The sequence below is a fragment of the Vigna umbellata genome, chromosome 2, assembly GCF_029865625.1.
Source record: "Vigna umbellata cultivar VRB3 chromosome 2, Vumbellata_1.0, whole genome shotgun sequence".
Taxonomy (NCBI): domain Eukaryota; kingdom Viridiplantae; phylum Streptophyta; class Magnoliopsida; order Fabales; family Fabaceae; genus Vigna; species Vigna umbellata.
The window spans coordinates 44,187,426-44,201,528 of record NC_142166.1 but is presented as its reverse complement, the minus strand read 5'-3'; the positions used below and the strand labels follow the sequence as shown (position 1 = coordinate 44,201,528).

At 31.4% G+C, this 14,103-nt stretch overlaps 2 protein-coding genes across 2 annotated transcripts; one reads left to right on the top strand and one right to left on the bottom strand.

Annotated features, from left to right (window-relative positions):
* Nucleotides 1–1,227: 1,227 nt before the first annotated feature.
* On the top strand, nt 1,228–6,034 carry XK-2 (xylulose kinase-2). Its single transcript, XM_047293767.2, has 11 exons — nt 1,228–1,384; nt 1,493–2,147; nt 2,295–2,383; nt 2,956–3,020; nt 3,393–3,448; nt 3,643–3,763; nt 3,868–3,942; nt 4,408–4,461; nt 4,555–4,646; nt 4,728–4,902; nt 5,603–6,034. The coding sequence occupies exons 1-11, from the start codon at nt 1,326–1,328 to the stop codon at nt 5,833–5,835; spliced, it is 1,674 nt and encodes a 557-aa protein (XP_047149723.1). The 5' UTR covers nt 1,228–1,325; the 3' UTR covers nt 5,836–6,034.
* Nucleotides 6,035–7,205: 1,171 nt separating this feature from the next.
* On the bottom strand, nt 7,206–9,062 carry LOC124821825 (tubulin alpha chain). Its single transcript, XM_047293777.2, has 3 exons — nt 8,842–9,062; nt 8,139–8,744; nt 7,206–8,007 (listed from the first exon to the last, which is right to left on the bottom strand). Exons 1-3 carry the CDS (start codon nt 8,932–8,934, stop codon nt 7,351–7,353), a joined length of 1,356 nt encoding a protein of 451 aa, XP_047149733.1. The 5' UTR covers nt 8,935–9,062; the 3' UTR covers nt 7,206–7,350.
* Between the last annotated feature and the right edge of the window lie 5,041 nt (nt 9,063–14,103).

The following is a 14,103-nucleotide window of genomic DNA, read 5'->3' as shown; positions in this document are numbered from 1 at the left end:
TTTTAGAAAAATATTTTGAATTGCCTAGGGGTGCTCTTCTCCTTAAGGTGTTACACATGGTGGATTATGGAGGAAAATGAAACAAGTTCAAGTTTGAATACTTCATATGAAGACATTAGTTGAAGTTGGAATAAATGAATATGCTAATATAAAGGTGGTGGTGTTACACCTATGGATAATTTGGAGATTCCTCCAATTGATAACGATGAAAGTCGTGAAAGATAAGACATGGATGAAAATGAAATTGATTTGGAGGAGTACAAATGATGATTATTCTATGTTTGATATAAATTTTTTTTTATGGTTTGTATTAAACATTAAACAATATATTAGGTCAGAATTAAGAAACTGTTTTAATTGTTATAAACTCATTTTATAAATTATGTATGATTTGCTTTTATCATTTATATTATTTTAAATGATACACCTATTTAAAAGTATAATTTTTTATATACTCATAACTCTTATAAGTTAAGTTAGGATATCGTGTTACAAGTTGTCATTCTATTTTTCATATTTTTACGGTTTTTTAGTTTAACAATATTAATTAAATATTAAAATTTATATTGATATTTAATATGAAATTATTTGAAATGTTTAGTGTTTTAGTTCAGTTAAAATTTTTACATATTTTCAATTAAATATTTATTATTTAATTTAAAACAACTAAATGACATGATTATTTTTTTTCATTTTATTAATTTATTTATATAATAAGCTATAAAGTTTTATAATTAATATATAAAATAATATTTTCATTAATATAAAAACATATTTATTTATTATTATTTTTATTAAAATGGTGTTAATAATGATATTATCATGTGATAATATTTTGGTAGCTTCCACGTCATTATTTACAGCTAAATAATCATCATTACCATAATGACAGTCTTCTTTTATCGAACAATGTTTTAGTTAAAATAGTAAAATCCACTTACGGTTTTACATTATCTATAAAATCCCTTAATATAAACAAGATAATAAGAAAATAAACAATTACATCATTAATTGATTAAAATTAAATAACAGTTATTCAATTAAAACATATAAAACTTTTAAATAAGAAATAAAAACAAAAAACTCAACTAAAAGTCAACTCAAAATTTAATTAATTTTTTTTCTTTAAAGCTTATTTAGCAGATAGAACGTTTTTATGGTTTTAATTTATGGGATATTACCTGTTTGATGTCTATCAAAATTTGTTATTATCCGATTCGAATCCAAAACTCGTTTATAAATAATAATCACAATGTGGCCAATGGTTCCCTCTTCCCATATCTATTTACAAATTCATCACTGTACTGAGATTTGTGAATCCTACAATGGCCGAATTATCTCTTCCTCGAGACTCCTACTTTCTCGGATTCGACAGTTCCACTCAGTAAGTCCAATTGCATCATTATTTTCACTTTCAATTTCATGAGCAATAAATTAAATCTTTTAGTTTGATGTGGAAGAAATTAAATTTTCAATTTTTATTGTTTTGAAGGTCGTTAAAGGCCACAGTGTTGGACTCCAACCTCAAAATCATAGCCTCAGAGCTTGTTCATTTTGATTCCGACTTGCCCCATTACAAAACCAGCGATGGGGTTTACAGAGACCCCTCTGGCAATGGCCGAATTGTTTCACCCACCTTGATGTGGGTGGAGGCTCTTGACCTAATGCTTCAAAAGCTTTCAAAATCAAATTTTGATTTTGCCAAGGTTGCTGCTGTTTCTGGCAGTGGCCAACAGCATGGTAGCGTGTATTGGAAGAATGGTAGTTCTCAGATACTATCAGCATTGGATCCTAAGAGGACATTGTTGGATCAGCTTGAACATGCTTTTTCCATTAAGGAATCCCCAATTTGGATGGATTGTAGCACTACTGCAGAGTGTAGGGCTATAGAGAAGGCTTGTGGAGGGGCCTTGGAGTTGGCTCGTGTAACGGGATCGCGTGGATATGAGAGATTTACTGGTCCCCAGATCAAGAAAATATTTGATACACAACCAGAAGTTTATGACAGCACTGAAAGGATTTCGCTTGTTAGCTCATTTATGGCGTCTCTTTTTGTTGGTGTTTATGCTGCTATTGATCATACTGATGGTTCAGGCATGAATTTGATGGACATAAAGGAAAAAACATGGTCTAAAGTAGCACTTGAGGTTTTTATTGCCATTTTTAAGTTTAACCTTATGTACTGATTGCTGAATTGGATTTCGATGTGCCTCCGAGAATGGGGGTTTAGTGACTGATTGATATTTTGAAGTTCTTGTTTAACCAATGTATGTGCATTCTAATGGTGGTTGCAGGCAACTGCCCCTGGTTTGGAGTCAAAACTTGGAGCCTTAGCCCCTGCTTATGCTGTTGCTGGAAATATTGCTTCCTATTTTGTACACAGGTTTGTTGGATAGTTTTTCTTATCATATTTCACATTTGAAAAACGAGAAAAATTAAGGTAGTTTGTTTCATACTCGGATGTACTATATGCAATGTTATCAATTTTCACTGTATTTTATTGTTTACCAACTAGATTCATAACAAATCAACACTCAGGTGACACTCTAACATAGAACCCACAGAGCCAGATATTACATGCTGGAGTGTATGTATATTAGTATAAGGAAAATTTGACTTTGTTAAAATTTGAAATAATTGTGGAGACTATGTTAATTCTAAATTCACTGATCACATAATTCCTACCAATTGTTGCCTACTCGAATTACCTCCTACATGGTGTGTCTTAGTTATATTTTTTTATAAATATGTTTCTGCATAATCTGCATTTCAACAATTTTTATGATGCTATTTGAATGCTATCTGTATGAAACAAGTATCAACAAATGTTATCCTCAACCCTTCGCTGGCCAAAATGGTCTGTTACGGACTTGTGGTTTCGTTACCTACTTATTTGTTGCACGAGATATGTCAAAATACTTAGATTGATGACTTATGTTTATTATTTTGTATTAGATATCACTTTAACAAGGATTGCTTGGTTGTTCAATGGTCAGGAGACAATCCCAATAGTTTGGCAGGTGCCTAATTTCTTCATTAACTTATTCTATCATCTATCTATACTATGGTATATTTCTTATATCACGACTAATAATGAGTCGTGAGTAAATTCGTAAGGATTAAAACACCACCTTCAACCAAAAACCTTACCACAATAAGTTTTTGGGTATTTTTCCTTATATATATTATTCAACTTTTTTTATTTTTATTTAATGCATGACTTAAACTTACACTTGGATTCATAACATCCTATTTTTTCCTAAGGAAACAAAAGGACAAAATACGACCTTATTATAGTGTTATTTGCTAAGTGTCATCCATATTAGAAAAAGTTTTTATATTGTCTATATTATCCCGGCTTATCTAACAAGTTAACTCCAATTTATCTGCAGGTTTGACCCTAAATATTCCTGGAGATCTCGCCATCAGCCTCGGCACTAGTGATACTGTAGGTTAAGATACATAGTGTTATAGGGTTACCTTGGAAATTATTGTACCTTTATCAGTAGAAGAATAGTAACTGTTTTATAAATAAATAAATCTCATTTCATGCTCTCTATTCTAGTATTGGAGCTATATCTTTAAAAATGCCCATTAACACCTTTGCTTTTAGTGACAATTTCTTTCTGGCTTATCTCTCAGGTATTTATGATCACAGAAAATCCTAATCCAGGATTGGAGGGACATGTGTTACCTAATCCAGTTGATGCAGAAGGTTACATGGTAATGTTGGTATACAAAAATGGGTCCCTTACCCGAGAAGGTACTGTTGTTCTGATTCTTTGTCTGAAACATGTATTGTTTGCTTATAAACCCATACAAATGTTTCTTGTAATTTGTAATTCTTGATTCTATTTCAAATGTCAGATGTGCGCAACCGTTGTGCAGAGAAATCATGGGATGTTTTCAATAAATTTCTGGAGCAAACACAACCTCTAAATGGTAGGTATCACGAACTCTTCCTATGTTATCCACTCTCTCTAACACCCGTTTCAGACCTCAAGACCATTCCCAGGACAGAATAACATAATTCCTAAACAGAACCATACAATTCACGTAGCTTGCCTTTACCGCAGAACCCCTTCACCTTGAGTTCCATACATCCATATCCACCATCCATCCATCCAAATTCATTTGATTATATCATTTACTACAAATATATAGGCACGTATGTACTACACATCAATAACAGCATAATGAAAGAAATAAAACATTTTAGGTATTCCTCGGTGATTGAACACATGACCAGTAGCCTAACAAGGACTTTCACTAAGCTACACAATACTTGTGAAAACATAGGCTTTCTTATTAAAAAACATCTAGCAAGATCAGATCATCCTTTTATTACATTGGAATTTTCCCGGGTCTTACACTATCTCCTTTCTCACAATGTTTTTTAATTAATAGGTGGAAAGTTAGGTTTCTACTACAAGGAGCATGAAATTATACCTCCTCTTCCAGGTGGCTGTTTAATTCTTTCACTGATAAAGTACTTGTACTATATAATAAGTGACTTTGCCGGAAGAAGTTACTAACTAATTTTTATTGTCTTAGTTGGTTTCCACCGCTATGTCATAGAAAATTTCTCAGATTCCTTGGATGGACTCAAGGAACGGGAAGTGGAGGAGTTTGATCCTCCATCTGAGGTTAGGAAAACCATGACAGTTTCTTTGGGTAGTTAAAATCCTAAGAAATATATTCTTACTGATCAAGAACTTAAATTACAGGTACGGGCATTAATTGAGGGTCAATTTCTCTCCATACGGGCTCATGCTGAAAGGTTTGGAATGCCTTCTCCTCCAAGGAGAATAATAGCCACTGGTGGAGCATCAGCAAATAAGTGCATCCTTAGCTCAATAGCTTCAATTTTTGGCTGTGATGTTTACACAGTTCAAAGACCAGGTAAGCAAAAATTCACAACTTTAGCACTATACACTCTTGATGATGTGAAGGATTGTGTGATCCCCGGATATACAAGTTATTGCAAAACGTTTTGGAAACCTCTGAATTCTCTGTCCAGCTATGGTATACCGATACTTTTAGTTGTGTCATGTCTTCATATCTTACATCTTTATATCTAATACTTTATCAGTCAGTACTTGTGATAAAGTATATGATCTATAAAGTACTACTATTTTTCTGATGACAATAATAATAATTTATAAAGTAAATAAGATTCTAATTTGAATTTGCATAACTGCAATTATATATCTATCTGTTTTAAGAATCTTTATACATTTTTCAACATGTATATATCATGCATTGTATCCCATTACTTAAAAAAAAATGTATTCCTGCATTAGATACGCATAGTATTCAAGATACATATGTCCAATCCCTTCTGTAGTTTCTTTTTCTATAATGAAATATGAGCAAGCTTGTGCATTTCTTTTAACAAGATATATTAAGTACTTCTAGTTTTAAGTTTACACGACATTTCATTGAAAGAGAATAGATGGTGTTCTCCTTTTCTCCAAACATATGTATATAGATATTCCTGTCTCAAATACTTCATATAGGTAGTTGGGGATTTGTTGTTTTCCTTGTTTCAAAGTGATAAAATAAACTAATCAGATAAGAAAATTCTTGAACTTGATCACAGATTCAGCTTCACTTGGAGCTGCACTGAGAGCTGCTCATGGCTTGCTCTGCCACAAGAAGGGAAGTTTTATACCCATATCAGAAATGTACATGGACAAAGTGGAAAAAACTTCTCTGAGCTGCAACCTTGCAGTGCATGCTGGAGATCAGGAGCTGGTTTCTAAGTATGCATCCATCATGAAAAAGAGAATTGAGATAGAGAACCGTCTTGTCCAAAAGTTTGGACGATGTTGAAACATCTAACTAGTTAATTTTGTTATCATTTAAATGTTAGTTTGGAGTAATTTGTTAATTGAAAAGTTGAACTCATAGCCTCTTAATTTTTTTTCTAAATTTATCAAATTAATTTTATAATTTTCAAATGTTAATAGGAGAGTTGAACCAACCATCATCACTCCAATCTTTTTTTAGTGTGATATTATTATTGCTATTATTTTTCTGTTTCCCATAAATTAATAGAAAAAACGAAAGAAAGATGAAACATTAAATAACTTTTTACTATTTTATTATCTGATTTTATTTAGTTTTCCACCCACTCCCTCTCTTGCCACCTTATGATGGTGAGAGGAATCGAGTTTCAGAGGCCTGCAAATTATTCTATTGCATATGGTTCTTACTCATCTATCTCTGCATTAAAAAAATAAGAATTTTCTTGACAGTACCAGCACAGTTTTTATTTATTCTTGATACACACAAAGGAGTTTCCTAGAAGCACTAAAGATCGAGTTACATTAAATTTGGTTGGTGTGCTCTTTGAAATGGGTGAACGGGGAATCTTAGTTTTATGTTGAGCATAATGAGAAAGGGGAATCTTAGTTTTATGTTGAGCATAATGAGAAAGGGGAATCTTAGTTTTATGTTGAGCATAATGAGAAAGGCCAAGTAAAAGAGAAGAGAGGATAGTGTATGATAAAATTTGATAAAAATAAATATATGATAAAAGTAAATATAAATAGAATATTGTAAAAAATAATAATTCATAAAATTTGAGTATAAAAGAAAATTTGGAGTGTGAAATTATAGAATCCTTTTTAAATAAATCAGACCGTAGTTAGAGTTTAAATTAAAAAATTGTGAGAGGCCCCCACTAAGGTTAAATTATAAAATTGTGAGAACAATTGTCTCCCCTAACTTTTTAATTTTTATTATTATGATGTACTTTGACCAAAAATGTAAGTTTTATAAATATGACAGTTTCATTTCAAAAAATTTGCTAGATGTTGGTTTAAAACCATTATATAATTGTGAGAGTACTCAATTTCAATTATTAAAACACAGAATAAGTCTAATTTTATTAAGCAAAAACAATAAAAAAGAGAGTATATTGATGGTCACGAATTAGAAGTATTTAATTTAATAATAAAATTACAATAAAGTACTAAAAAGTTAGTTGAATTAATTATTTTTCTTCATCTTCATCATGTTTATTTTAAGCCACTTTTTACATAATTATTTACCTTTCGTTATTTGAGATCCCAAATAAAATAAATATATATAGACTTTGTCCATCTGCAGACACCCTATCTTTCCTTAAATTTTCAAACATTACCAACTATTCATATGAACCATAAAAAAATTGTTAGACCAGCACACACACACAAACGTAGGGAAACTTTTGTGCTATACAAAGCACATATATTGATATTTGATAACAACCAAACATTCAAAAACTCAGCACACAGAATTTGATCCCAGAGAAAACGAAATAGTTAACATCAAACACATGATATCAGACAGATATTCCAGATTCTAATATTCCTCATCTCCGTCAACATCCTCTCCATCGCCAGACTCAGCGCCAACCTCCTCGTAATCTTTCTCAAGAGCAGCAAGGTCCTCACGAGCCTCTGAGAACTCACCCTCTTCCATACCTTCACCCACATACCAGTGCACGAACGCCCTCTTCGCATACATCAGATCAAACTTATGATCAATCCTTGAGAACACTTCAGCCACACTGGTTGAGTTAGAAATCATGCACACAGCCCTCTGCACCTTCGCAAGGTCACCTCCGGGAACAACAGTAGGAGGTTGGTAATTGATACCACACTTGAACCCAGTGGGGCACCAATCCACAAACTGGATGGTTCTCTTGGTCTTGATGGTCGCCACTGCAGCATTCACATCCTTCGGCACAACATCACCCCGGTACATCAAACAACACGCCATGTACTTCCCATGGCGAGGGTCACACTTGGCCATCATGGAGGATGGTTCAAAAGCACTGTTGGTAATCTCAGCAACGGAAAGTTGCTCGTGGTATGCTTTCTCAGCAGAGATAACAGGGGCATAAGAAGAAAGCATGAAATGGATCCTCGGGTAAGGAACCAAGTTGGTTTGGAACTCAGTCACATCCACATTCAGTGCTCCATCAAACCTCAAAGAGGCAGTAAGGGATGAAATCACCTGCAAATTCAATACCAATTCACATAAGGCCGAGTGATTTGAATGATATCCTAACAAAATAAGATTTAAAACACGCTTTTAAAAATTAATCAATCATATGTCACGTCTGTTAGGATTAGGATTCATTATACCTGAGAAACGAGACGGTTGAGATTGGTGTAGGTAGGGCGCTCGATGTCGAGAGATCTCCTGCAAATGTCGTAGATTGCTTCGTTGTCGAGAAGGACGGCAACATCGGTGTGTTCCAGAAGAGAATGAGTTGAGAGAACACTGTTATATGGCTCCACCACGGAGGTCGAAACCTGAGGAGATGGGTAAACGGTGAAACCGAGCTTGGACTTTTTCCCGTAGTCAACGGATAGACGCTCCAAGAGAAGCGATCCCAAACCGGAACCGGTGCCGCCACCGACGGCGTTGAAGACGAGGAAGCCCTGGAGACCGGTGCAGTTATCGGCGAGCTTACGGATCCTGTCGAGGCAGAGATCGACAATCTCCTTTCCGATGGTATAGTGGCCACGCGCGAAGTTGTTGGCGGCATCTTCCTTGCCGCTGATGAGCTGTTCTGGGTGAAAGAGCTGGCGGTAGGGCCCGGTTCGAACTTCGTCAATGACCGTGGGCTCAAGATCCACGAAGACTGCGCGTGGCACGTGTTTCCCAGCACCGGTCTCGCTGAAGAATGTGTTGAAGGCGTCGTCTCCTCCGCCAACGGTCTTGTCACTGGGCATCTGTCCATCGGGCTGTGCACAAGAAAACAAAACAAACATTCAAGCCCAAGCCCAAGCCAAAACCCAAGCCCAGAATAGAACCCAAAACAAATCTCATTTGAAAACATACCTGAATGCCATGCTCGAGGCAATAGAGTTCCCAACATGCGTTTCCGACCTGGATACCGGCCTGACCGATGTGGATTGAAATGCACTCTCTCATTTTCTCGGAGAAGAAGATGAAACCCTAAAAATTGGATTGGAAAATTGGAAGGAAAAAAAAAAATGAGAGGTTTGGGGTGGCGTTTATGAAGACGCCTTTTCCCGTTGGATTGTGAGGGGGTAAGGTTTGTTCTTGGGCTTATATAGGCGCAGACGTTGCCTAAATTTGAAATGTTCGGTTAGAAACTAACTACGGTTGGGTTAACCCTGGTTCGACAGCTGGGATTGGAACAAAAAGGGGTTTGGGATTTGTGAATGTCACGCTGGTTTTCCCTCACTACTAACCGTTGCTTCATTTTGAATTTTGATTCATTTCATTGCATTCCCGTGTTACTCAAATTCCAAGAATGCCATTGCTTTGCTTGCTCGCAATCCAACCCCCACATAACACCCTCGTAATTTATGATGTAAAAGAGACCGAAAGAGAAAAAGAAATATTAAAATAAGGTTAAAAGATTAATTTAGTTTATATTTTTTTGGGTTTAATAAATTCAATTTTAATATTTTTAATAATATATTAATTTTAAAAAAAAATTAATTTAGCTTTTTTAATATAATTTAAAGAATCGTGTAAGTTACGTTTCATGATTATTTTTTCTTTAAAATTTGTTATAAAAGATGTTAGTAGTGTTATGTCAACTTTAATGAGAGAAATAATTATCAATGTTTCAATTTGATTTCTATGGTGGTTATTTTTGTTTACTTAAGTTTTTGTAAGTAAAATAATTTTATTTACTTTCAAATTGAAATCAAATTTAATTTTTATATAAATATTATACTGATATTTTTATTAAAATTTAAAAAATTTATTATATATTTCTAACTTAGGATTAAAATTGATTTAAAATTAGACAGAATTTTAAAAATAGAATTTATTTAGAAAATTTGAAAGATGAGAACTTATTTAAAATATTAAGAGGTTAAAAAGTACAAACTATTTAATATTTTATGTAATTTTTAGGTTATTTTTATAACATATATATATATAAATTAAATTTTATCTTCATTTGATAAAATATTTTCATTTTTTAAAAAATTAGACAAAATTAAAAGAAAATAATAAATATGGAAACCAAATTAAGCATAAAACACATTAACGGCACGTGACATAATGCCACTTGATATAATATAAAATATAATTTTTTTATCACATGCATTTTAAATATCAAAATATAAATAGCGTAATTTAAATATTTTATCATTATTAAAAAACAACAAAACAGTTTTCAGTCACACAAAATTGTTATATTTAAAAACAATTAAAATCCACAATATTAAACAAATTTTCCAATGTGTAGCAAATATATTACTTCATTATTACTATTTGAAATGAGTTTCTTAATCTTTGTGCTCGAATTTGAATTTAATTTTCCATCTAATACAAGATGATAAATAAACCTATTTTTATAGATAATATCTAAACTTGTTATTGGGAATCTCTGCATTAACTAAAGAAGATAAATATAGGTATGAGTAATAATACTCAAATTTTTTTCAATTGAAAATAAGAATAATGATAAATTTTTATTTCACCAATGGGAATGAGATAATAAAACTTGTCTTCATTTGTCATATTGTTATGTTACATTCTTATAAGTAATTATTTTTTTAAAAGCTTGTAAGTAATATTTTTATTAGAATTTTGTTTTAATTAACAATAGTTATATATTGAATTATATTTCTTAAAAGTTTATACCTAATCATTTTTATTATAATTATGCTTTAATTAGGAGTAATTATGTATTGAACTTTTTATGATCTAATAAAAATATATTAGAGCTTAAATTAAATACGACTTAAGTAAACCAAATTAAATTGATTTTTTAATTTAATTTATATTAAATTAAATTTATTCAACATAATGTTACTATATAAAATTTAAATTTACATTTCAATTAATCATATTTAGGTTTAATTTAACTATATTTAATCTAATATGGATTTGATCTTATTAAATTGAATTTAACATAAAACTAATATGGTTAGATCCAACTTAATACAATTCTAGTCCAACTCAATCTAATTTGAGTTGAATCTAATTTAATTCATTTTTATTTCAGCTAAACTCGATCTAACCTAGCATGTTTAGACCCAGTCTGACTTTAGCTACTTTAGCTTAGTTTTACTTAACTTGACTTTACATAACCTAGCTCTAACTCAACTTTTTACAATAAGAATTCAACTTGACCTAAGTCATACTCACCTTAACCTAATTTGTATTTGGCCCTACCTGGCTTGGGTTGACATGGATCATCCTTACTTGATGTGTACCCAAGTTGACAAAACTTAACTTGACTCAACTTGGATATAGGATGACTAATTTGACCTGCGTTCAAGTCAATTTAATCTAAGATAAACATGGATTAACTTTCTCTAATATATATCTTGCCTAACTTGGCCACATTAGGACTCAACCCATCTTAATTTAACTTGTGTCTCACCTTACTTGACCCAACTTGGGTTTGACTCGACCTAACATGGAATGACCTAAATTAGACTAACTTGGTTCAATAAGAATTCAGGGCAACATAGTATAATGTGGGTTTGGGCTGATTTTACCCAAAGTGTGGTTCAATCTATGCACTACACAATATGGAACTAAGTCAACTCAACCTAATCTAAACCCCTTGCCAACTTGGTTCGTATATGAATTGATTTATACACCCTAATTTGACTCGCATTGATTTCATATGACTTAATCAAACTTTGACTCGACCTAATCTATGTTTAACCTTATGCAATTTCATATATACCCAACATAACATAATTTTGGACAATCCTAACTTGACTTAGGTTTAACTACCCAGATCAACCTAAATTTGGCATAATACAATCTAACTTGGGTTTGATCGAACTTGAGATAAGATCCAAATTGATTCATCTATCTTAGGTTTAGTTTTAGTTAACCCAACTTAATTTCAATGTGACTTGATTCGTCCTTTCTTAAGTCTACATAACACAACCTCATAATTTAAATATAATTTAATATGATCTTATGAAATATAGATATGATTTAATTTTATTTGAATTTGACTTGACTTAATCTTGATTTCAACTAATTTAGATTTATTTTAGTTTTGAATTTTTAAAATCTCAAAACTTATCTAATTCAAATTTAACCATGAAAGTAAAATAAAAAAATGAATTTGAATTTAAGATAAATTAATTAAAATGGATTTAAAGAGATATAACTTTAAGTAAATACAATGGGAGATGTTCTAAACCAATTTAAATATTAAGTTCGATAAAATTTACGGACACAATTAAAAAAAACTAACTAAATTAACAGTATATAATCCTTTTACATGTATTTTTTTTCGTTTGCAATTACGAAAGTGGGGTGTAACTTTTGTTTATCGCTTTATGCATATGAACATGAGTTGTTGTCTGCACTCCAAAGTTGACAAAAATTGTTTAACTAATAAAAAAACATGTATGTATTTGTTAAACTAACACACCATTACCTATGTATTATCATAAACTTAATAAAGTAATCACTTATTATAACTTTTATCATGTTTTGGTAAGCTTGTTTGAAAAAAAGAGTTCAAATGAAAAACAAAACAATTTTCTCCTTATTTTTATTCCTTGTAAGAGAAAGTAAATGTTGTGATAAAATAGAAAGAATATCAACAAAATACGAATATATCTTTATGTATTTTGCTAGTATTAATCTTATTCTCCCATTTTTGTTTCCCATCTCTTTTTAAGTATTGTTTTTATCGTAATCGAACAGATACCGTTTTCTACTTGCATAAGAATCGGTTATTTTCTTTAACACAAATAAACAAACCTAATATATATAACATTATTTCTCACAAGTTAATATAACATTACATTATTAAATGTGAAATTCACCTTAACCAAATAAATCCCCCTTACATTGAGTAATTAAGTTATTAACACTCATGATACTTTTAGTTGTGTAAGTTTATTAATTTTAATTCTCAATTTCTTAACCAATCTATTTATATAAAAAAGCATATATTTTTTCAATAATAACCTAAATTTCATGAACAATTTCGAGATACATTATCATTTAATAAAAATAATAGTTATTAATAAATTTGCAGATACCATTTATAAATAGAGATGCCTTTCACTTATAAATTTATTCTGAATTTATAATGAAATATTGTCAAATTATTGAGTTATTCTTAATTTGTCTCTAAATCATGGTTAGAGCACCCCATGAGGTCCATGTAGCCACCAATCTCTAGAGTCGATCAAACCTTTCTAAAAGCACCATCAACCATCTCCATTTCACCACTTAAATCTTCAAATCGAGTGCAACCACCATTATCTCTATAGCTTCCGCGTCACTTCCACCTCTATATCTTCATTTTCTTGTTTTGACTCAACCTTGCTTGAGGAGGAGACTATGAGACTATCTTAGATACACACAATCAGTTGGAAAAACAAAGGCTTAATTACCTACTTAGTCCCATGTTAGGAGGTAATTTTCTGTTTAGTACCCGGTTTTAAAAATGTAGGCATTTGGTACCTATGTTTTGAAATTTGTATCAATCATATCCAGTTAACGGCGTTATAATTGATGCGAGAAATTAAGGACGTTAATGAAGATGCATTCAAACATTTGATAGTTATTCCACCCAGGCTATCATTAACGTCCTTAATTTCTCGCATCAATTATAACGCCGTTAACTGGATAGGATTGAATTGATACAAATTTCAAAACATAGGTACCAAATACCTACATTTTTAAAACTGGGTACTAAACAGAAAATTACCTCCTAACATGGGGACTAAGTAGGTAGTTAAGCCAAAAACAAATTATCCGAACAGGAAAAAGATAACTAAGAAATAAGTGATATTGTTTGTTGGATCCTATACCCAAAAACATGTATGATTTAAATCACGAAAAATATGTGAAATATTGTTGATTTAGTGCTATCTATAGTAAATATAAATGTTTTATTAAAAACACAAATTGATATGTCTTTAATCAATTTTATGTTCATTAATAATAGCTTAAAATTTAAACTTTGATATAAATATAAATATTGTTTAAAAAATAAATTAGTAAATATAGATATGGTTGGGATTTTTAAACAAATTATAGTCTAAACATTTACCTATTTTATCCCACATAAATATTTTAATACTATTCATACATTGATTATTGTATTGAAAAACTTTAAAAAGGAAA

Bases quoted from the DNA above. Each gene is read 5' to 3' on its own strand.
- LOC124821825 (XM_047293777.2), bottom strand. From the start codon at position 8,934: ATGAGAGAGTGCATTTCAATCCACATCGGTCAGGCCGGTATCCAGGTC. The intron at 8,745-8,841 runs GTATGTTTTCAA...TCTTGTGCACAG, and splicing joins GCCTCGAGCATGGCATTCAG to CCCGATGGACAGATGCCCAG. The intron at 8,008-8,138 runs GTATAATGAATC...TTGAATTTGCAG, and splicing joins TCAACCGTCTCGTTTCTCAG to GTGATTTCATCCCTTACTGC.
- XK-2 (XM_047293767.2), top strand. From the start codon at position 1,326: ATGGCCGAATTATCTCTTCCTCGAGACTCCTACTTTCTCGGATTCGAC. The intron at 1,385-1,492 runs GTAAGTCCAATT...ATTGTTTTGAAG, and splicing joins GGATTCGACAGTTCCACTCA to GTCGTTAAAGGCCACAGTGT. The intron at 4,462-4,554 runs GTGGCTGTTTAA...TTATTGTCTTAG, and splicing joins AATTATACCTCCTCTTCCAG to TTGGTTTCCACCGCTATGTC.